General features: G+C 53.7%; 1 protein-coding gene and 1 long non-coding RNA gene across 2 annotated transcripts; one reads left to right on the plus strand and one right to left on the minus strand.

Annotated features, from left to right (window-relative positions):
- The first annotated feature begins 288 nt into the window (after window positions 1–288).
- LOC138842469 (uncharacterized) lies at window positions 289–4,632 on the plus strand. The gene is made up of 5 exons (XR_011377071.1): window positions 289–321; window positions 2,023–2,101; window positions 3,559–3,617; window positions 4,031–4,081; window positions 4,620–4,632. It is a non-coding gene; the product is annotated as an uncharacterized lncRNA (long non-coding RNA).
- Window positions 4,025–6,154, minus strand: HOXB3 (homeobox B3). The gene is made up of 2 exons (XM_030839734.2): window positions 5,707–6,154; window positions 4,025–4,848 (listed from the first exon to the last, which is right to left on the minus strand). The coding sequence occupies exons 1-2, from the start codon at window positions 6,152–6,154 to the stop codon at window positions 4,025–4,027; spliced, it is 1,272 nt and encodes a 423-aa protein (XP_030695594.1).
- Window positions 6,155–20,348: the final 14,194 nt, after the last annotated feature.

Raw genomic sequence — 20,348 nt, forward strand, 5'->3', positions numbered from 1 at the left:
AAAGAATTTGGCTCTTTGGGAAAGCAGAGGGAACAGCCGAAATTCCACATCCCTTTAAAAGGCCTGGGGATGGGGGGTGCTAGCAAAAGAGAAGGGTGATTCTGGGAGAGCAGGGAAACAGATGGGAAATGGGGACAGAGGAAGGGCGCTGGGTTGGGTGGAAAGTTTGTCTGGAGAACTCCCACGGCTCTGGCCTCCCCTCCCCCTCCTTGCTCGCTGCCTCCTAGCAAGAAGGAGAAGGCTGGTTAGCAGAGAAATGGCATCTCGGCCGGGAGCTGGAACTAGAAACTTTCTGTCAATGTAACAGACGCGTGGGTGGTGGTGAGTATTCATCCGCGTGGGTGGTGGGTGAGTAAAAAAAGACAGAGAAATCTGAGGAAAAGGGTGGGGTGGAGGAGAGCCAGGAGGAAAAAAGGGGAGCTGGAGGCAAGGGCTGCAGGGCAGGGGGCGGCAAGCTCTGGAGGGTTCAGATCCAAGAGAGCTGCTCTGAAAAACTGGGCAAACTCGCCAGAGACGGTTAGTTGTGTCCAGCTCAGCTCCAAATAAAGTAATTTTTGCTACTTGGAGGAGGGGATGGGGGTGGGAGTGGGGAGTAGGCAGAGAAGAATCTGAAGAGTAGTTGTCTGGAAGTTGTGCAGTGAGGCCTGGGAGAGGGTTCTTCCTCCGGCCACCCCCTTGAAAAGCCCTGCAAGTTTTTCACAGCCTCTCCGGCTGGCTGCAGGGTTGAGCGCTTCTCTCCGCAACAACTCCGGCTGCCCCTGCAGGAAATACGGCTCTCTCTAACCCTGCTGACAGATTTTATGGCCAGATTAGAGAACAGCAGAACACTTGGGTGTTAAAAGGGACCAGGAGAACCTTCCTCCCCCGAGACACCGCTTCCCTGCCCCCTTGCTGTGCTGTGAATCTTACAGCGCAGATATATCCCCCTTCCCCAGATATTTTCCCCTTCCCCCTGCTTAGCTAGGGCCTGACATCCCTCAGAAGGAAGGGTAGGGGACACCAAGCCAAGGCAGCCCTTATTTTTCTTGTTTGCAATGACAATTTCAAGGCAAGGCTCAGTTTTTCAAACTTGAGCTAAACTCTCTGACTTGGCCTGCCCTTCTCCTGCTAGATAAATAATCTATCCACTCAACCCCCAGAGCCAAACGCGGCGCTTCACCTAGTTACATCATTCAGAAGATGTTACTCAGGGAAGAGGAAGAGAGAGAGAAAGACAGAAAGAAAGAAAAACCCTTGAGCGTTATTTGATCCCAATCAAACTTTGCACGCTCTTATGCCTTCAAATTATAGCCTGACCCAATGCTAAATTGCTTGCTGGTTAGGTGAGCCTAGTCCAGTTAAAATCCTACTTGGTGGTGGGGGGGGGGAGTGTAGAATTCAGGTTGCTTTTTTATTGTTATTTATTGTTGCATAAAGACTGTAATTACTAACCTTGGACTGCCAGGATGCAACATAAAAATGAAAATCAGCTCTCGCTTTAAGGCTGAGGGCCTGGAACGATTCTCACCGACACGCCCCCCCCCCATCACTATCAACAAATATATGCTCCTAATTAAGCAATGCGGGCGCATCGCTTACAATCAGAATTATGCAACTCTTCAGCAAGCAGCCATCGCCTCTCTTTCAACGAATTAGCTCCATATTTCAGCCTGTCTCCTCGCTCTTATCGGCTCCAGCGACGCGGCAGTGACATTTCATCTTTGACAGACTCTCTCTATCCTTGCTCCAATGTGATAAAAGTTTTATGGAACCACGACTAAGAAATGAAGTTTTCCCAAGGATCGTGGAAACAGAGCAGCACATTAGCCTGGGGACCATTTTATTTACGCTTGGATCCAACAGCTTCTCCTACCCTCCTCCTCTCCCCTTTCCCTGGCAGTGGAAATCAAACACGCCTCCTCTCCCTCCGCCCTGAGTTTTATTTAGTGATTTAATTTCCCTTTAGTTTTAAGGTTTGACCTGAGAAGTCTAGGCCTCAGATTTTTTTTTTAGATTAATCATTTTCCTTTGTTTTCATTTTAGACCCAATGGTGGTTGGGCTTCGGGTCACGTGACGACTTCTTTGTCGCTCCGGAAGAGAACTGTGAAGTTTAGGTTGCGTGTAAGAAGCAGTAATGGGCCAGGTTTTTGTTGTTGTCCATAGGGTGGGGTGGGGTGGAGGGGGTGGGGGGGCGGTGAGGAAGTTGTGGCCAAAGAAGCAAAAAGACAAAAGACCAATCAATGAGAAAAACTGAGAGGCAAAGAAGCCAAACAGAAAGATGGAGAGGGAGCGCCCAAGTCTCCTGTCCCCCCAAACTTGTTACTTAAATCTTAGCTAAAGAACTTGGCAGAATGTTCCAAGCTTGCGTGAGAAAAACCAAATAAACCTGAGACACAGATGGGGGAGGTAGGGGCCTGAGCAGGGGAATAAAAAGGCCAGGATAGGGTCTTCACCATTCTTCCCTTGGGGGAAATCTGGCAGTCAGCAGCCTGCTGCTCTGCTATCTAAATTGGACCACCAGGACAAGATAAAATTGATAACAGAAAGTTTATTCAAGAATTGTTTGACAGACAACCCTTTTAAGTAAGGAAAAAAGTAACTACAGAAGAACAAAGAAAGTTCCAAGAGGGAATTAACTCTAATTCTACAAATTCAGGACTATACAGTGACAATTAGGAGCTGAGTTCATGCCTTTTAGAACTAATTACAATTGCTCATAAGTACGAGTTTAACATAAATCTACAGCTCTTTTCTAGAGTACAATATAACTAAAATAGCTGGTTTTACATGACAGGGAACACAACATCCTTTATAACAAGTAAATACTAAAAAAAGTACAATTTTTTCCTTTTTCCTCATATAAATACATAATGTAGGGGGATAAATAATACAAAAAAGGAAAATATTTTAACAGGCTATAACCAATAAATATATATGAAAATGTTCACTAGAACACACACTTTTTGAGCAATGCTGGACTCCTGCAGGCCCAGGCATCTCTCACAGTTGTTTTTATATCCATTAAAATGTAAACTCTAAGTGCAACAAAAGTGTCCTGTCCCGGTTGAGCAAGGCACACAGGCCCAGCTGCAGACCCCGCCTGGGACAGACAGTTTGTTAAAATATACCCTGTTTTCACGTTAAGTCAAGAGAGCAACGGAAGAAAAGAAAAGTGTAGAACCTCGTGTCACCGACTGCTTTCTGTGGAGAGAGGGGGATGGACCTGGAGCTGAGATGCGAAGCAGCAGAATGGGCAAACCTTCAGTCCTGACAACTTGCCTGCCCTCACCTCCCAGCTTTGCCATAAAAGAAAAAATATATATATATATTTATAATATAGACAGCTCTGACTTTCAGGATCTCTCACCATCCCTGAGCCCTCTGTAGACTGTAATTGATGGGGGCGGGGTATAGATATTAATGTCCTAGAGCAGGAAAAGTGTGGGACTAGAAATGGAGGGAGTGCCCAATCAACCGCAAATCGATTGACAGAAATTTGAGGATTCAGGGAAGTGGGAGGGGTACGTGCTTTGTGCCCTTGGTTTTGAAATGTGTTTTAATTTTTTTTTAAAAAAAAGGAGAATTGCCAGGAAAAAAAAAAATCAAGATTTGGGGGAATTACCCACATAGATGTAAGGTAAGTTGGTTGGTTGGCTGGTGATGGCCTAGCCATCTTGTCTGTTTTTTAAAATGTGCTTCTCTGCGTTGTTTCCCTATCTCCTCTTTCTCTACCCCACTCTCGAGGGTGAAATTCCAACTGGGTATTGCTGGAGGCCTAGGATTGATAGGGTCATCTCCAATCTGCTGTAGATTCCTTTCCAATGGGTGGGCAGGCGGACTTAACAAGAGCTGCAGGACTTAAAAAAGCAACTTCTCAGGCCAGGAGAATGGGAAGGAACTCCAGGCCCTTTCTTCCCGGGAAGCCTGGCTGCCACCTCCCTGCCTCTCTTTCAGACCTCCAGGCTGTCCCGCAGAACTCCACAGCCCCCGCCCTTCCTGGGTCTCCCCCACCCCAGGACCTGCCCCTCAGCCCTCCCTCTTCCATCACAGGTGTGTTAACTTGGGCGCTTCTTGGATTCTACCCTGAGGAGGAGGCGCATGGTGAGAAGCGAGGTCTGTGTAGGTGGGGTGGGGGTCGCAGGGTCCGTGATGCTGGCTGGGGGCCATAGGAGGCGCCCCGTTGTAGTCCAGGTTCCCCGAGGGGTGGTGGGAAAGGTGGTTGAGGCCGTAGAGGGAGGGGCCGGCAGAGGGCGGCAGCGGATCCGCGTAGCCGCCCCCGCCCACGTACACCGGGCTGCCCTGCATGGTGGGCGTCCCGTAGGCGCCCCCGTTGGCTTGGAGGACATGAGGCTCATAATCGGGCGCCGGGGTCGGGGGGTACTTCTGAGGGGCGCCGCAGCCTTTGAGGGGGGGCTGGTAGTTGGAGGGCAGCGCATAGGCATTCTGGTGGGCTTTGCCGAAGGCGGGCGGGGACGGGCTCTCGTAGCTGGGGGTCATGGAATGCAAGGCGTTCATGAAGCCGGCCGTGGACTGCATGGGCTGCGGGGGGCTGCCAGCGGGGGAGGGGCCCCCCGAAGACGAGGCCAGGCCCTTGGCCTTCTGGTCCTTCTTGTACTTCATGCGCCTGTTCTGGAACCAGATCTTGATTTGCCGCTCGCTGAGGTTCAGCAGGTTGGCCATCTCCACGCGGCGCGGCCGGCACAGGTAGCGGTTGAAGTGGAACTCCTTCTCCAGCTCCACCAGCTGCGCGCTAGTGTACGCCGTCCGCGCCCGTTTGGACGCCGCCGAACCCGGGGGGCTCTTGTCCCCTCCCCCGCCGCCGCCCCCGCCACCGCCACTGCCTCCGCCGCCGCCGCCGCAGCCCTCTGCTGGATCCGAGGGGGAGGGGTGGGAAGGGGAGAAAATGAAATAAAAGATAATTACTGAACACGCCGAAATTGAATGCATCGTTTCTTAATAAATCCAGGCCTGGACTCGGAGCACCCGCCGCCCTCCCCTTCGCGTCCCCGCCGCCTCCTCTCCACTGCCCCCCCACCCGCCCGTCGCATTAGCGGACACTCTATAATAGTGGCATTTATTAAGAGACCTGTTCGCCTCTCGCTGCCCCAGCTTATGAAAATTTGATCATGTCACGCAGACAGAGCCGCATGGCCATTTATTTAGGCCTGGATTTTCTCGCGCACACTTCCTCCCCCTTATTCCCAGTTCCAGGTGTGGAAGACACTCCTCCCACCCCCACCCCGACCCCGCCCGGTCCTGTGGACCCGGCAGGTGCCTGAGGAGAATCCCGGGGCGGGGGGGAGTCTGGACATTCTGGGCAGGGCGCGGAAATGTGGGGCGAAGAGGCTGTAGTGCCTGGAGGCCGGGACCCCGGGCCGCCCAAGCGAGTGATTAATGCCCACAGTAATCATCTTTAATAATAATCAATCGTTGACGACTCTGCGTCTACTGGCAGCGTCTGACTCTGCGGCCTTGCGAACGGCTGAGGCCGAGCACCTGGACTTCTGGACCTCTCAGAAGCTCAGGTGGAGGGGGCTGGAGGGAGCGGGTGTTGGCGGGGTCAGGGGTCATCAGGTGGTGGGGGGTACAGGGAAATCGCCGCTAACGCCGCCACCTGATATTGTTCCCAGGCCGCCGCCTGGGCGCCTAGGGGCTGGGTGCTAGAATAACAGTGACATTCCTGGCCTGGACAAACGCTGACGACGAGGAAGCCAGAGAGCCGGTACCTGTGCCAGGGGAGATGTTTTTCAGCTTGGACGTTTGCCTCGACTCTTTCATCCAGGGGAATATCTGTTTGGTGAGGGTGGAGTTGGAGCCGGGACCGCACTTGGGGGGGCCGCTTTTGCTGGGGCCACCCCCGTTACTGCTGTTGCTAGTGGTACTGGTAGGTGCAGCGCTGGGCGGGGGTGAGCCGGGCGGGGCGGGCAGGGGCTCGGGGGCCAGGCCGGGCCTCATGCAGCTGCCGTTGAGCTCCTTGCTCTTGGCGTGCGGGGCGGCGTTGCCCAGGGACTGCAGCGAGCACGCTGAGCGCTGGTAGTCACCCTCCAGGTGCGTGGCGGCCTGGAAGGGGGGTTGAGGGGGACCGTCGTAGCCGAAGCCATTGCTGCCAGGGTACGAGGAGTAGCCTCCGAAGAGTGCGGCCGCAGCGTTGTCGTAGTAGGTGGCTTTCTGCATCGCTGGGCGAGGCCCGGGCGGTGGGTGGCAACTTGCAAGGGCTTGATACCCTCACGACCGGACATTGGCACCCCTGGGGTCACGTGGCTCGTCGGACCCCCCTCCCCTTTCTGCCCCCCTCCTCCCGGGGTCTGTTCGTAGCGGTTGACCTGCGGGGTGAGAGAAGAGACACAGGGGGAGAAGAGGACTGGGGCTCGAATCCATCTTAGGAACTGAAAAGGGAACTGACATCAATAGGGTTTTTCTACTCCCCCACCCAACATCTTCACAGCAGATGCTGAGGCCACTTCCTTGACCTGAAATGGATTTTTCTTATTGCAACGCTTTAATTTTAAAAGAAAAAGCTACCAGTTTTCATTTCCACTCAAAAAATAAGGACTCTACTCCTTTGGGGACTGCCTAGATATAGAATCTTACTATTGCAAGGGACATTGCTTCTCTCCTGCCTGAACACTAGCCCCTGACCTCTCCTCTTCCCTCCTTCTACACCGCCCCCCCAATCTGGGATAGGTGTGTGTGGGGGGGTTGCAGACTCCAAAATAAAAGCATCATCAACACCGTCCTCTGAGCTGAGAGGCCTCCTGCCTCTGCCTCCATCTACGTTCCTTTCATCCAGGGTCTAGCCTGGAGAAAAAACTGAGTATCTCTGAAAGAGGCAGGAGGGAGAAGCAAGGTGAGCAGGGAACCTTCTGGTGTGAGGGATACTCTCCTTCCCCTCCCACCTCACGAGGACTGCAGCCTGACCTAGAAACTTCCTGAAGATTTTTAACCTGCAGAGCCAGTGGCACTGAGCCTCCTCCATGGCCTTGCTGCAGGTACCAACACCTCCAGTCTGAGTCTTTTCTAGCCAAGTCTGGGACCCCACAGCCAGCAGCCCCCATGGGGCCCCCAAATGGAACAGGATTGTTTTCCTGGCGGGGCTGGTTGGTGCTGTGACCATTTGGCCCAGGTCTCCCCCCACCCTCTGTTTTTTTTTTCATCAGGCTTAATTTTTTCCCCACCCTTTTCTTGACAGTCTGTTTCCTTTGATTTTTCTAAAGAAGAAAAGAAGAAAGAAATTGGATAACTGCTGGACTTCTCCTGAGAGATGGGAAAGTGCTTTCTAAAACAGAAAATTTTTCCCTAGGAAAAAAGGAAGTAAACAAAGCAACTTGAACAATATTATCCTCTGGGTTGGAAACTGGGTGCCCCTGTTTACTGAAGTTCTCTGAGGCCAAAAAAAAAAATGATTATTTTAATGCAGGCTTTTAAAAGTGTGCTGGAAAAATAAAGGTTCAAGCTGTCACAGGATCTTGTGTATTTCTTCTGAAACTTCTGACTGCATCCCCCCATCTATCTTACCAACCCCTCACCATCACTTTTCATAAAATCTTCAGACTGACCCTCTCTTCTGACATATGAGTTTGGACTACTTAAATCTCATTCAGCCCAGCTGGTCAACTCCAAAGAAAACTAAAAATAGGAAAATAAAACAAAAAGGAGTGCAGGTGAAGGAAATCCCCCCCCACATAAACCCCCTTCTTAATGGTACAGATTTATACTCAAAAGGGAGCCGGGTAGCCCTGAGTTCTGATTGGGTTCTGGGAAGAATTTGTTTCTGGGAAACACGCATGGGTCTGCAAAGCAGCAGGTCCTTCCAGGGAGGAGAACTGGAGTTCAATTGACCAGGCTGACCCAATCCCTTTATTATTATTACCATTAGCCTCTGATGATTTAACCAAAATTAGCTTCGGAGCAGCCCTGGCTGAAGGGGGAATTAATTAACAGGCATCAGTTGAGTTTGTTATTAATAGATAGGAGAATGAAATAAAACTGTTGGAGGGGGTTGGCTGGCTGGGCCCTGGCTTTATTTAGTCTAAATGATTGTTACAGCAGTAATGATGATGATGATGATGATGATAAAACAATAATTTGACTAGACGCCTGGGGCTGAAATTCCTGTCGCTCCCCCTGCAATAAACTCGCAAACCATCGCAGGACCGAGGCCAGGAGAGTGTGGGAAGCAAGAAGCCAGCGACGTGATAGGAAAGAATGGAGACTCCGCTGGCGGCGAGAAAGGGCCGGGAAGGTTTGCGGACCGAGTTAGCCCCTGGCTGCCGCCGCCGGGCTGTCTCGGCTGCTGCTGCCGCGGTGGCTGGCGATGAGCTATGTTGTCCCAAGGAGGCGAAGAGAAAGCGTTCAGGACACGGAAACGGTTAGCAGCGGCAGGTTCCAAGCACAGCCGGCCGAGGGCCGAGCCCTAGGGCAGCAGCAAGTTTGGGCGCTGGAGGTAACCGAATTAAAAGGCATCTTAGCAACTCCGCACCGGGACTTTGCCAGGCCACACTCGGCTGGAGGGCGCAGAGGCCTGGCTGATGGGACAGTGAAAAGAGGGAAAGGTGCCGAGGGGATCCGAGATCTGGGGATCCAGGAAAAGGGGGGGTGGGGAGCAGCTCTACCAAGCCAAACATGTCTATTTCCCTTGCCTCCATGTTGGAAAAATCCAGGCTCCATATGGCTTCTCGGGAGAAAGGGAGGGAGGGAAGGAGACGTGGCTCCCGGCTTCCCCCCAGGGTCTCGCTGAAGAAGGGCGGTGAGCCACCCCAAGAAACCCACCTTTCCAGGCACACCCCCGAAATCCTGGGAGAGTAACAATAGCTGGGAAGCCCTGGGAGAGGGGATAGGCCACCTTCCAGGACTTAAAAAAAAAAAAAAAGAAGGAAGAAAAATAAAACAACAAAAAAGGAAAAGAGAAAAAGATGAGGCTCTTCTTAGCAGCGGGGCAAAAATTCAGCCCTGATCTGACTGCTTAAAGAAAAGAGAAGAGAAAAGGAGAGAAGCAGGAAGAGAGAGGGAGAGAGAGAGAGGGAGAGGGAGAGAGGGAGGGAGGGAGGGAGAGAGAGAGAGAGAGGGAGAGAAAGAGGGAGGGAGGGAGGGAGAGAGAGAGAGGGAGAGAGAGAGGGAGAGAGAGAGGGAGAGGGAGAGAGGGAGAGGGAGAGAGAGAGAGACAGAGAGAGAGGGAGAGAGAGAGAGAGAGAGAGAGAGAGTCGCTGCGTGGAAGGAAGCTTAAAGCTTGTGAACTCTTCTTGAACCGAGATTGGAGTCATATGGGCCATAAATCATTGAGACATACTCTCCGCCATTCACAAACTGATAGCCTATTTCAGTCCAGCTTACCTTAGCCACCGATGAGGGGAGAACAGGCAGACATAATATATATTCACATCGAGCCCCAGCGCGAGCGGCAGGCGAGAAATCTCCCCTCCTTGAAGGCAAAGGAAAAAAAGACCACTGTTTAAAGCGGCGTCGCCCCCCTCCCCAATAGCCACCCCGGCTGGGGAGTCTGAGGGGCAGACCGGCCGGAGGAGCCGCGCGGCGTCCGCTTCAATTCACTCGGCTTAGGAGCGGGGGTGCGCAGGAGGGAGGGGGTGGGGGAGCGGGAAAAAAATAGAAGAAGACCAAAAGGTGCTCGGGCGGCTCAGCTCGCTGAGAATCCAGCTCCGGGCTCCGGCACGGCCAAGCCGCCACAGTGTGGTTGCCCTATAAGACTGGTACGCCCTACTCTCCGTAACAATGGCCTCTGCTTTTGCACAGGGAAAAAAACCACACAGACACACACACTCACACACTCACTCACTCACACACACACAAGCTCACACACACCCCCACCTCTCCCCCTTTAGCAAGCTTAGATGCCTGATAAGGAAGGAAGGTGATGGTGGTGATGGGAGAGGGGGAACATTTTGAACCCCCCCCCTCAATTTAAAAAAAAAAAAGAGTGAGAAAGGAAAGGAGGTAGAGGTTTTGAGTTTTGTTTTCGTTTTTTAAGGACAGGTAAATTTTTAAATTCAGATTTTGGCGGGGGAGGAAGAGGAGCGCAAAGATAAGGCAAAGCCCGTGGAGTTCACAGCTCCCCCCAGCACCACTAGTAAACCCTTCCTCTAATTGGAGAAGTAGCTTGGGAGGCCCTGGGGGGGGGGGCGTTTCCTGGGTGCCCCTCTGCATTCATTCGCAGTGGGAACACTGGGACTTTTTTTTTTTTTTAAAGTAGTTTCACTCTTGCGGGACTGGTGGCTGCGTCTCTGGCCCTCTGGCTCTGTCTCCCTCCTTCCGAGTCTCCCATAGTCTCCCAGTCTCTGTTTCTTCTCTCCCCCACACCCTCTCTATTCCTCCTCTCTCCCGGCAAATCTCCTGGCCCAGTTTCCAACCTGTAGGGGGGGGTGGGGAGCCAGACCTCTCTTTTCTTTTTAACAGACCCCCCCCCAATTTGAGAGCAGACAACAAGCGGTGAGTGATTATTTTAAAAATCCAGACCATCTTGTAGGGGGAGGGGGGTTGAGGAGAGGGTGACAAAAGGAGGACCTTGTGTTTAGCTTGAGTTCCAGACACGGCTGCCAATAGAGAGGCTGTAAGAACTGCATGAAGAAGTTTCTGTTGAGATTCTCACCTCTGGAAGGGCAGAAGGGGCTAAGAGGTGATAAGGGCATTTGTACTTCTAAGAAGATGAGAAGAACCCGCAAAATGGCTTAATTTTAAATGCACTGGCAGAAGAGATGGAGGATAGTTATTTATATTATTATTATTCAGAACAAACCTGTTAATTTCTCTTAGCTCTACAAGATTTAGGACTCTTGGAACAGGTGAGGAAGACTACAAAAGCTCAACTTTTCTTCGAGTGTGTTTTACAAGGGCAGGAAAAGGCGAGGAGGCCTGTAGGAGGAAGACAGGAGGCAAGAATGTAGGTGTCTGCAGATTTGGGGTGGGGGTGGGGAAGAGCCGTTCCTGGAGGAGGAAAAAGACAAAAAGAGCACCAGGACTTTTCCAAAAGCAGGAGTGTCTGCAACTCTGCCGAACTGCTGACTCGGGCTTAGAGGATAAAATAGAAGGCCGACAGTCTCTCTATTCTACAAAGGCAGCTTGGAAAACTTGTTCTCTTAACTTCTCCGTAGACAGAGCCAGCCACTACCTTGTGACATCCTGGTTAGAATCCTTGGCTTTTGCCTTCTCCCATCTGGATGCACCAGGAGAGAAGGGACTGGGAGAACAAAGGTGAGAGATGGTTTCCAGCTATTGTCTCCCCTCCAGGAGAGGGTGGCTGTGTCTGGCAAAGCTTCCCTCACACCCCATAGCTCCCCACTCAGAGGCTTTTCTTTGGGCTGAGAAAGGGTCCTACTATCTACTCTCCTACTCTCGTAGGGGGTGGTCCCTGGCTCCCTCCGGCCCCCACTTCTTTCAGGCCCACTAAATCAGGCTTCGTGGGCTGCAGCAGCCAGCTTCCTGGGGCCCTGCTGAATGGGGGTGGAGGGGGGGACCCATGGCCTCTCTACCCTCTAGCAAGGAACTGCATGAAGAGTCTCCCACTGTGATGTCCTGAGGATCCTGCCGCCTGCCTAGAGAGTTGGTGGCTGAGGGAAGTGTGGTGGGGAGGTGAAGACGGAAGGTGGAAGCCATTTTCTGTATTTATTAATAGTATCAAGGAAAGAAAATGCCCAAGCCAGACCCAGTTCTGGTGCTTAAGCCAGGACCCTCAGAGAAAGCAGTCAGGGCTACAAAGAATCTGTCCTGAGATCTCTGGACCCTGGTTAGAGACCTGCTGGATTGGACCTTATGTAGCTTTGGGCCTGGTGGGTCAGGGACTCGCCCATGGCGGCTTCTAGAGGCTTTTAGAGAACAGCACCTTTGGGTCTTTTCCTCCCCAAATTAAAAAGTCAAGAGTGTACCTCAGACCCTCCAACTCTCCTAGCTGTTTCTACCACTAGCTAGAGAAGGTCATCGTGAAATTAAGAGAAGAGGAGGACCTGTTCACTTGTGGGACTGCACAGCTTTGCCCCAAGGAATAAAGAGAGCCCAGGGGGCACACAACTAGCTGCGGGCCTGCAGGAGGATCGGCCTGAAGCTGAGCTGAGGGGAGAGGACTTTTCCAGAGACAGCAGTGGACGCCTCCCCACTCGGAGCTTCAACTCATGTGGTCCCCTCTGGCTACACAAGGAGGTGGGGTGCAGTGGGGCAGGAGCAAAAAGGATGGCTGGGAGCAAGAGAGCTAACCTGGAGAAGATTTTCAGAGCACACATACCCCCAAATGTGGTAGGAAATGGGGTGGGGGCTTCTTAAGGAATTCTGAGAGCAGAGCCCATTCGAAATGCTTGCGACGCAATTAGATCCCCGTTCGGTTTCTTTCCTGCCTTTTTTATCCCTTTCTCGGAGATTTCTGGCTGGCCAATTGCCCCTGTTTGGGGCTGGGAAGGTGGCGGGTGGATGGTAGAACTGGCAGCCCCAGGACACCCATTTTGTTTGCGGTGTTGCTGCAGGCTAGGGACCTTCCAAACTTCAGGGGATAGGGCAGGGGCAGTAAGGAGCCTGGGCAGGGACCTTGGGGTGGGAAACACCAGAGGGGTCTGAGGGAAGACTTTGAGGTCTGGAAAAAGGAGGAGAGAGGGATTTATCACCCCTGACAGTGAAGTCATGATTTAGGCACAGACTAGAGAGAGAAGAGGGAACGATCTCTTCCTGGATTCAAGGAAGGAAACTTGAGCACCTTACCATGTGTGAAAGACAGAGAGGGAGAGAAAATGAAAAAGAAAAATTGAGAGAAAGATTAAGACACAGATAACTTACTGTAATCTAATAAGGGCAGAAATTAATAATAAAGGCAAAAATCAGAGAAAATGTCCCCCTTCATAGACATTCTTTCCTCTCAGATTCAGTTTCCCCAGAGCTGGACCACTCGCTCCCGCACTCCCCTCCCCCACTCCTAATCTGTACCCAGTACCAGGGGACGGGCCCTTAAAACCCCCTTGAGGGATCACTGGGTGCCCATCCTTCAAGGCCTTGGGGGATCATGTCTCTCCCCCAAAAAACCATCAAAGAGCAAACGAAAATTCTCCTCTCACTAAGCACAAACTGGCTGGCTCCCTTAAAATCGATTTCTGATATCAGCCTTTGGGATGACCAAGGATTCCCCCCTCCCCCAAGCCCCCAGCTCAGCAAGCCCCAAATTCGCCTGGCCCGCTGGGCTCCCTGAGAAGCCGGGACCTGGGAGTCGGGGAGGGGGTGGCGACAAGGCTTTTAGCGATCTCTTTCTTTCTGGTCCTGTCTGGGTTCCCGGTCCCACACTCTTCAGCTTCACTGCCCAACTTTGTGGCCGCGGCAGAGTCGTGAAAAGTTCACACACACACACCCGAATCTCCACCGCTTTTAAATATTAATAAAGATTTCCAAGCTGGGTGTTGTAAAATGGGAATTGCTACTGCAAATCGCTCTTGGTATTTGGATCCCCAACTCCCACCTCTCTAAGATGCCCGAGCGGGAGGGAACAAAGGGGCTGAGGAAACGAGAAGATTCCGCGCCTGGGCGGAGGCCCGTGTAGACCCGGCTCAGTAGAAGCTGAGATTGAAAGAAGAAAACGGCCGCTAAGATTGGAGAAGAAAAATCCGAGCTGCACTCTCCCCTCACACCAGGCGTGGGAGCGTGAAAAGGAGGCAGGACAAAACAGGGCAGCCACGAGGGTTTGCAAAGTCTGCTCGGTGACCAAGGAGGCCGCGCCAGGGGCTGATGGTGCTTAAGGCCAAGTCGGGAGTTGGGAGCTGGCGGCGCCTGGATGGGAATGAGCCCGACTGAATTGGGGGTCCCGCCTCATCTAGAAGCTCTGTCCTGCCCTGGCAAACCCCACCCCGGGCGGATGTCGAGACAAAGGTGGGCAGAGTGGAGAAGGCAAGAAGGAGAGGGGAGAATCTTGGACAGCTTGGGGAGGGGTAGGAGTGGGGGTGGGGGTGGGGGTGGGGTTTGCTAGGGAAGGAACAGAGAAGCAGACAAGAGAGGAACAGGACGCAGCCCGCTGCGAGGGACTGCGCAGGTCTCTCCTGACAGATTGGATGTCTCTCCCAGTGACCTCTGTTTAGCAGACAATAACTCACCGGATTAATGACCAATCAGCAGAAGGCCTTCCGAATTGCCTCCGAATATAAAAAGTCAGAATGGGATAGGGCCAGAATCTGGGCCTGCCGGCCCTTTTGGTTTTTTCTTTCTCTCTCTCTCAAGTAGGGTTTGGGGTGAGGCTCTAAGAAATGGATTATCTGGCCAGAGACTCTGATTTCCAGAACCCCGAAGATGAATTTGTTTCTTATCTCTTCCAACTTCCTCCACCAGAATTCATATCCTTGACCACACTTCCCAAGGCAACCTGGAAGCCTCTCCTCCTCTGCTGGCCTCCTCATATCCCTGATCCTACAAGAAATCTCCCTTCTCACAACCATGCAACTTCTGAGAAGCCCCCATCTCTTTTGAATCTTATTTTATTTTTTCCCAGTTAGGAGAAGAGATGGAAAATAAGAGCAAGAATAGGACAGGGGTCATCCACCTTGCAGGCTTTCTGTCCTGGCTGCCCTGGGAGGAGACCTGGTATAGTGCTGTGGTAGCCTGCGTGTGTCCTCTCCCAAGAAGAGGGGACCCAAAGGCCCAGGGATCAGGATCAGGCTGGAAGTAGTGGTGGTGCTGGCCTGCTGTCATAGAATCTAAATTCTGAAACCACAAATCAGTCCCTGGGCTATACTGCCAACAACTCCAGCCTCAGCTCCCATGCCTGGCGGGGAAAGTGCCTTGCTCTGAGAGGCTGAGCCCCTCCTTCCTTAGCACCCCCTCCAAATGCCAATCCCGGCCCAACCCACCCAGCTAGCCCCTCCCACTGCCTTCCATCTCCACTGCTCTAGGCCTGGGCTTCTCCTCTGCTGAGAATAAGGACACCTTCAGGAGGAGGAATGGTCCAGATTGCAGTGGATTTCTTAGAGCCAGTCTGAGTAACCATGCACTGCTCTGGGCATATGCAAACTCCCTGTATATTGCAAATATGCATGCAGTGACCTATACTCAGATGCCCACAGAACTCCAGGACACAAAAGGGAGCTGCTCCCAAGCACTAGAGAGTTACTCAAGGTCAGAACTGGAAAGAACTCAGGGAGTGTCCTGTCCAACCCTGCCATTGTCAACGATAGAGAAACTGAGGTCCAGAGCCAGGAAGTGGTTTGTCTAAAGTCATACTTGGGATAGGCTTGGAAGTCAGGAGGCTTGGATTCTAGGTGGTCCAGATTGGCTGTGTGCTCTGAAGCAGAGAATTCATTGGGCCTCACTTGTCCCCTTCTGTAAAGCCAGATCCTGTGTGGAGGGGAGGGCTTGGGCTAAATGATCTTCCAAGGTCCATTTTTTGGGCTGACAGTTTGTGGTTCTCTGTGTACTGATGTAAAAGTGTGACAATAAGCAGTAATAAACTGAGTTCAGACAATAATGGGCACCATCTTGGCCAAAGGCAGACTATTTCCTCTCGGGAGTTCAATGCTTACACCCTCACAACTGAGTACCAGCCACACTCCTGGTCCTCCTTGTCCCCTCAGAGGCTGGTGCACTGGTTTTTACTGCTCTTCTGTGTCAGGGGTGGGTTATTCTTCAAATCAAAAGTGCTATTTTTGGACACAGCAACCTGAGCAGTAAATAATTAATTTGTGTAATTAGAAGAGGAAGGCTTAAAGCTGACAATTTTTAACCAGGAATCAATGCACCCATTGTACCAGCCTGGCCTTCTCACCCAACCAACCCCCAACACTGCCCACACACCTACCAGCTTCCCCAACTGCCTCCCTCAACTGGGAGACCAGCATTCCCAAGACTGCCAGCAGGGTTCATGGAATCAGACTCTGCTCCTCCTCCCCAACAAAGTTCCATTCTCTGCCTTCTCCCCTACAGAAATTGGTCTGCCTGCAGCTGCCCCTCACAGCTTGCTTTCCCGACCCCCTAAAGCTGTGCTGGGCTCCAGGTCCAGGCTCTCTGCTCTTGGGACACATGTAATCTACCTCCCCTGCTCAAGATGCCCCAACAATTCAGGGAGTTTGCATTTCAAGAAACTCCCATTAATATCAATTTACTTCACTGAAACCTCGGGTTCTTCATCAAGTTGATGATTTATGATAAAATCAATTAAATTACAGCCACTTAGGGCCCAGCCGCTTCCTCTCAGATTTCATTGGTGCGGGGCCAAAGGTGTCTGGTGGAAAAATGCAAGTTTAGCTGGAGGCGAGGAAAGATAATTCTGCCGCTGAGAAAATTTAATGCAAAACAATTTCCAGGGCAAAGCCGGGCGTCTGGACAGAAATGCAAGAGCCCACCAGTTGGCCCTGCGGAAATAACTATCTGGGGGTCAAAATATTTTTTCTCCCCACCTCCATCATCGGTGCATGGCTCCTTTGCTCTGTTCCCCTTTGTGCTCACCCATCCCCTCCCAAACAGAGACTTTGGGGGAGTTTGAGCAGTACTGGTGGAACCCAAGCCAGCCTCAAACCAACATCCCCTACCACTGCAGGTCTTTTTCTCCCCTCCCCTCCCCCTCCCCCTCCCCCCTCCCCCCCCCCTCCCCCTCCCCCCCTCCCCCCTCCCCTCCCCCTCCCCTCCCTCCCCCCTCCCCTCCCTCCCCCCTCCCCCTCCCTCCTCCCCCTCCCCCCCTCCCCCCTCCCCTCCCTCCCACCCTCCCTCCCCTCCCTCCCCTCCCCTCCCTCCCCCCTCCCCTCCCCTCCCTCCCCCCCTCCCCTCCCCCTCCCCCTCCCCCCCTCCCCTCCTCCCTCCCCTCCCCTCCTCCCCTCCCCCTCCCCTCCCCTCCTCCCTCCCCTCCCCTCCCCTCCTCCCTCCCCTCCCCTCCTCCCTCCCCTCCCCTCCTCCCTCCCCTCCCCTCCTCCCTCCCCTCCCCTCCCCTCCTCCCTCCCCTCCTCCCCCCCCTCCTCCCTCCCCTCCTCCCCTTCTCCTCCTCCCCTTCTCCTCCTCCTCCTCCTCCTCCTCCTCCCCACCCAGCTGTGCTCACTAATTCCTCAGTCTCCCATGGCAAAGTTAAACGTTCAAAGTGAGTATCGGGCAGCATGGGCAGATGGCACGCAGGGGCCAGGGACCAGGCCGGGTGGACGCTGTTGCGCGTGGCTGTGGGAGGAAAGAAAGCACAGGTTGAAGGAGCACTACTCCATGGCGAGGGCACAAGGCGGCAAAGTGTGTCCAGAGCTACCCCTTGCCAGGGTACCAAGACCTGAGAACACCGAGTCCCCCCTCGGGCTCCCTGTGTGCTCACTTGTAAAGCGATGCTGTACCCAACAAACCCCAACCCGAACACAATGTGCACTCACACAATACACAAAACACATCTACGTGTGTGTGCTTTCACACTCTCCTTATACCTCACATTCTGTCCCGGCAAAGGGACAGTTCCCACCATCTCCCCACATCTGGGAAAATAAATCCCAGCGAATCAACCTGGCATTGCCTTCCACTCCAAGGAGAGAGGCTTCTCCCGCCTCTGCTCTCTTTGGTTTTTGGTTTCCAGAGCAGGCAGGGAGTAAACACATCTTCTCTGAAGCCATAAATCACCCCCTCTCCTACCTTCTCAGTTTAACACCCGGCCTCAGCGCAACCCCTTGTAGTTTCAGCTTCAAATAACCCGCGAGGTGCTATTAGGTTCTGGCCATAGGTGGCGACTGGACTGCGGGAGCAGGGCCCAGCCAGCCCCCACCCCAGCAGATACCCCTCACATTTGCTGCACAACCCCAAGCTCCCAACTCCAGCGGAAAACCGTCTGCAGCCTCCAACCGTCTGCAGCCCTTCCTTAGCGAGAGCGCTCCCCAGGCCCTAACCGGGTCCTGTCCACACCCCACATTCCTCCACACCTCCCCGCACCCTCCGCCCGCACCGCCTCTTTAACTCGCCCCCATCTCTGTCTTCCAGTGTTGCGATCCTCCTCCTTCCCGACCCGGGGGCGGGGGTTTCAGGCACCCCCCGCTCTCCACCCGGAGCCCGGCCCGGCGCCCGCTCGGCACCGACACCTACCTGTGCGGCTCCGCTAGGGCGCGGGCAGCGGCGGGGGGCCGGCCGGGCCCGGATCCCGGGGCGCCAGCGGGGGCTGGGCGGCCGGCCGCATCTCAGTCCCACCGGCCGGCGCGGGGAGAGGCCCGGAAGCGCGCCCCCAGTCCTCCTCCGCCGCCGCCGCCGCCGCCGCCGCCGCCGCTTTGTTCGGCCCTCGAAGCGGCGCGCGGCCGGCCCGCGTGGGGCTGCGGGAGGCGGACGGGCCCGGCTCGGAGCTGGGTCGCGGTTTCGCTGCGCGAGCGGGCCGAGCGGCCGGGCGGGAGGAGCCGCGTCTGCCGGGGGCACCGCGAGGCGAGGCGCGGGGAGCCGGGGGCGCCATGGCGGAAGGCGGGCGCGCAGCGGCTTTTCAATGTCACCGGCGAAATGGGTTCCATATGTCCGGCTCGGCGGAGGAGGGAGGGGAAGGGAGAGCGTTGTGGGCAGGACGGGACAGGAGGATGGGGGGCGCGACGGAGGGAGCCCAGCGGCGGCCAGGGGGTGATGGGAGGATTGGAGAGGCGAGAAAGGTTTGCGTTTTCCATTTTCCCTGGAGTTGTCTAAAGCTGCTTAGGCTGGTGGGAACTTTCTCTTTTCTTTCCAGAAAGATCGGGGAGGGAGGAGATAAGCGAGGGTAGCATCCGTTTGTTCAGACGGGGGTGGGGGTGGGGTTCAAGAGAGGAGATGCGGATTGGAGGTGAAAGGGAAAGTTCTCAGGCTGCTGGAAGATCAACTTCTTCTCCCTGTCCCCGAAGAGGGAAAGAAGAGACCAAACCCAGGAGCAGCAGAGAGGCCAAGGAAGGATTCCCTGGGTCTGGGTGTGAGAGACCGACACCAACCACCAGCCCACCCACCCAACCCCACCCCACCCCAGGGATTCAGTTTTGGGAGATTCCAACCTTTAAGTTACTGAAGATGGTGGTGGAAGAGGAGTTTGAAGTGACCAAGACATCTTGGCCATTCCAGACACTTCAGTTCCTGCCCCAGCTGCCTCACACCTGATTTAGCACCCCCAGGGCCTACTCTAGTCCCCTTGTTTCTGGGATGGCCTCGGCTTTGGGCAGCTGCTGGTAAGAAAGCACAGAGTCTGGAGGAACTTCCAGACCCTACAGCCCTCTCCTCAGTCTGTGCCCGCCCGCCCCCCCCCCAAGGGGATGGGTCTTTCTCTGCATTTCTGTCTCTATTTGTTTTTCTCTCTTCTCTTTTCCCTTCCCTTCCTTTCCTTTCCCTTTCTCTCTCTCTCTCTGCCTTTTCTAACCTTCTCTGTGGTCTCTGTCCCTTTCTCACAGTCCCTTTGTCTTCTCACACTCTGCTTCTTTGTCTTAAGTGAATTTGAATTGTGCCTTGCTAAGGACTTAGGAGTGTCTCCGGAAGTCACTTCTGGCCTCACTTATTAGGCTGCCCCTCTGAGCAGTGTGGAGCCCTTGGCCTCAGAACCCTGTCCTTTTGGCGAGGGTGGGGAACCCGTCCTTCTGCCGTGGAGACATCTTCTTCTACAAAGAAGGGGGCAAAGTGAGTGGTTTCCTTTCCACCTCCCTTCTCACTTAACTCTGGTTTTGTGAGTGTGTTTGCGTACCCATCCAAGTTGTGGGATGTCTTCTGCCAGGACAGCCTCCCTGCCTCTCTGAGTGGCCTTTGTCTCCATTCTCTCTGTCATCCTTTCCTTGGCCTCTGCCTTGACTTCCCACCTCAGAAAAGGATCCTGCTGCTTGCTCTCTCTCTGGGCCCTCTCTTTTTACTTCAACCTCTCTCTCCTCATCTTTCTATCTAACTCCTGTGCTCATTAAAGCATTAACAGCCCAGTTTCTTAAAGGCATGGGGATAAACACTATAATTATATACAGAAAGTGGACACCAGCAGCGTCTGGGGAGAAGACAGAGTCAGCGGCTTTCCTAAAGCCCCTTTCATCAAATACATTCTATCCCATCTCCTGCACAGCAGAAAAGCAAATGGGGTGCGTGTGTGTGCAGAACTGGTAAGAAGCAGGGTGATTCGTAGCTAAATGAACCAAATGCATATATTTTTTAAAAAAACAACAAACTTGCTGATTTGAAGGGTAGGCCTATATGCCTGGATGGAGGGCATCAGGCCTCACACAGGGAAGTTTAGCAAGGGGCCAGCGATTGACTAAAAGATAATGGTGGAGAGGGATGGTTTCTCTGCTTTTGTCTCCTGGGCAGAGTCTGAGTGTGAGTTGGGGAAAGGGAAGAGGAGGGGGTATCCGGAGGGCCAGAAGAGACAAAGACCTGACCGGGCTGAGAGAACGGAGAGGAAAAGCGGGGAGACCAGGCCTCCACATCACAGGCAGAGGCAGCAGAAGGAGGGGAGACGGAGAAGGGGGAAGGAGTTGGAATC

The sequence above is a fragment of the Globicephala melas genome, chromosome 20 (genome assembly GCF_963455315.2).
Source record: "Globicephala melas chromosome 20, mGloMel1.2, whole genome shotgun sequence".
Lineage (NCBI taxonomy): Eukaryota > Metazoa > Chordata > Mammalia > Artiodactyla > Delphinidae > Globicephala > Globicephala melas.

Excerpts from the sequence above, each read along its gene's own strand:
- HOXB3 (XM_030839734.2), bottom strand. The coding sequence starts at position 6,154 with ATGCAGAAAGCCACCTACTACGACAACGCTGCGGCCGCACTCTTCGGA. Across the intron at positions 4,849-5,706 it reads AAACATCTCCCCTGGCACAG|CAGAGGGCTGCGGCGGCGGC; the intron begins GTACCGGCTCTC and ends CCTCGGATCCAG.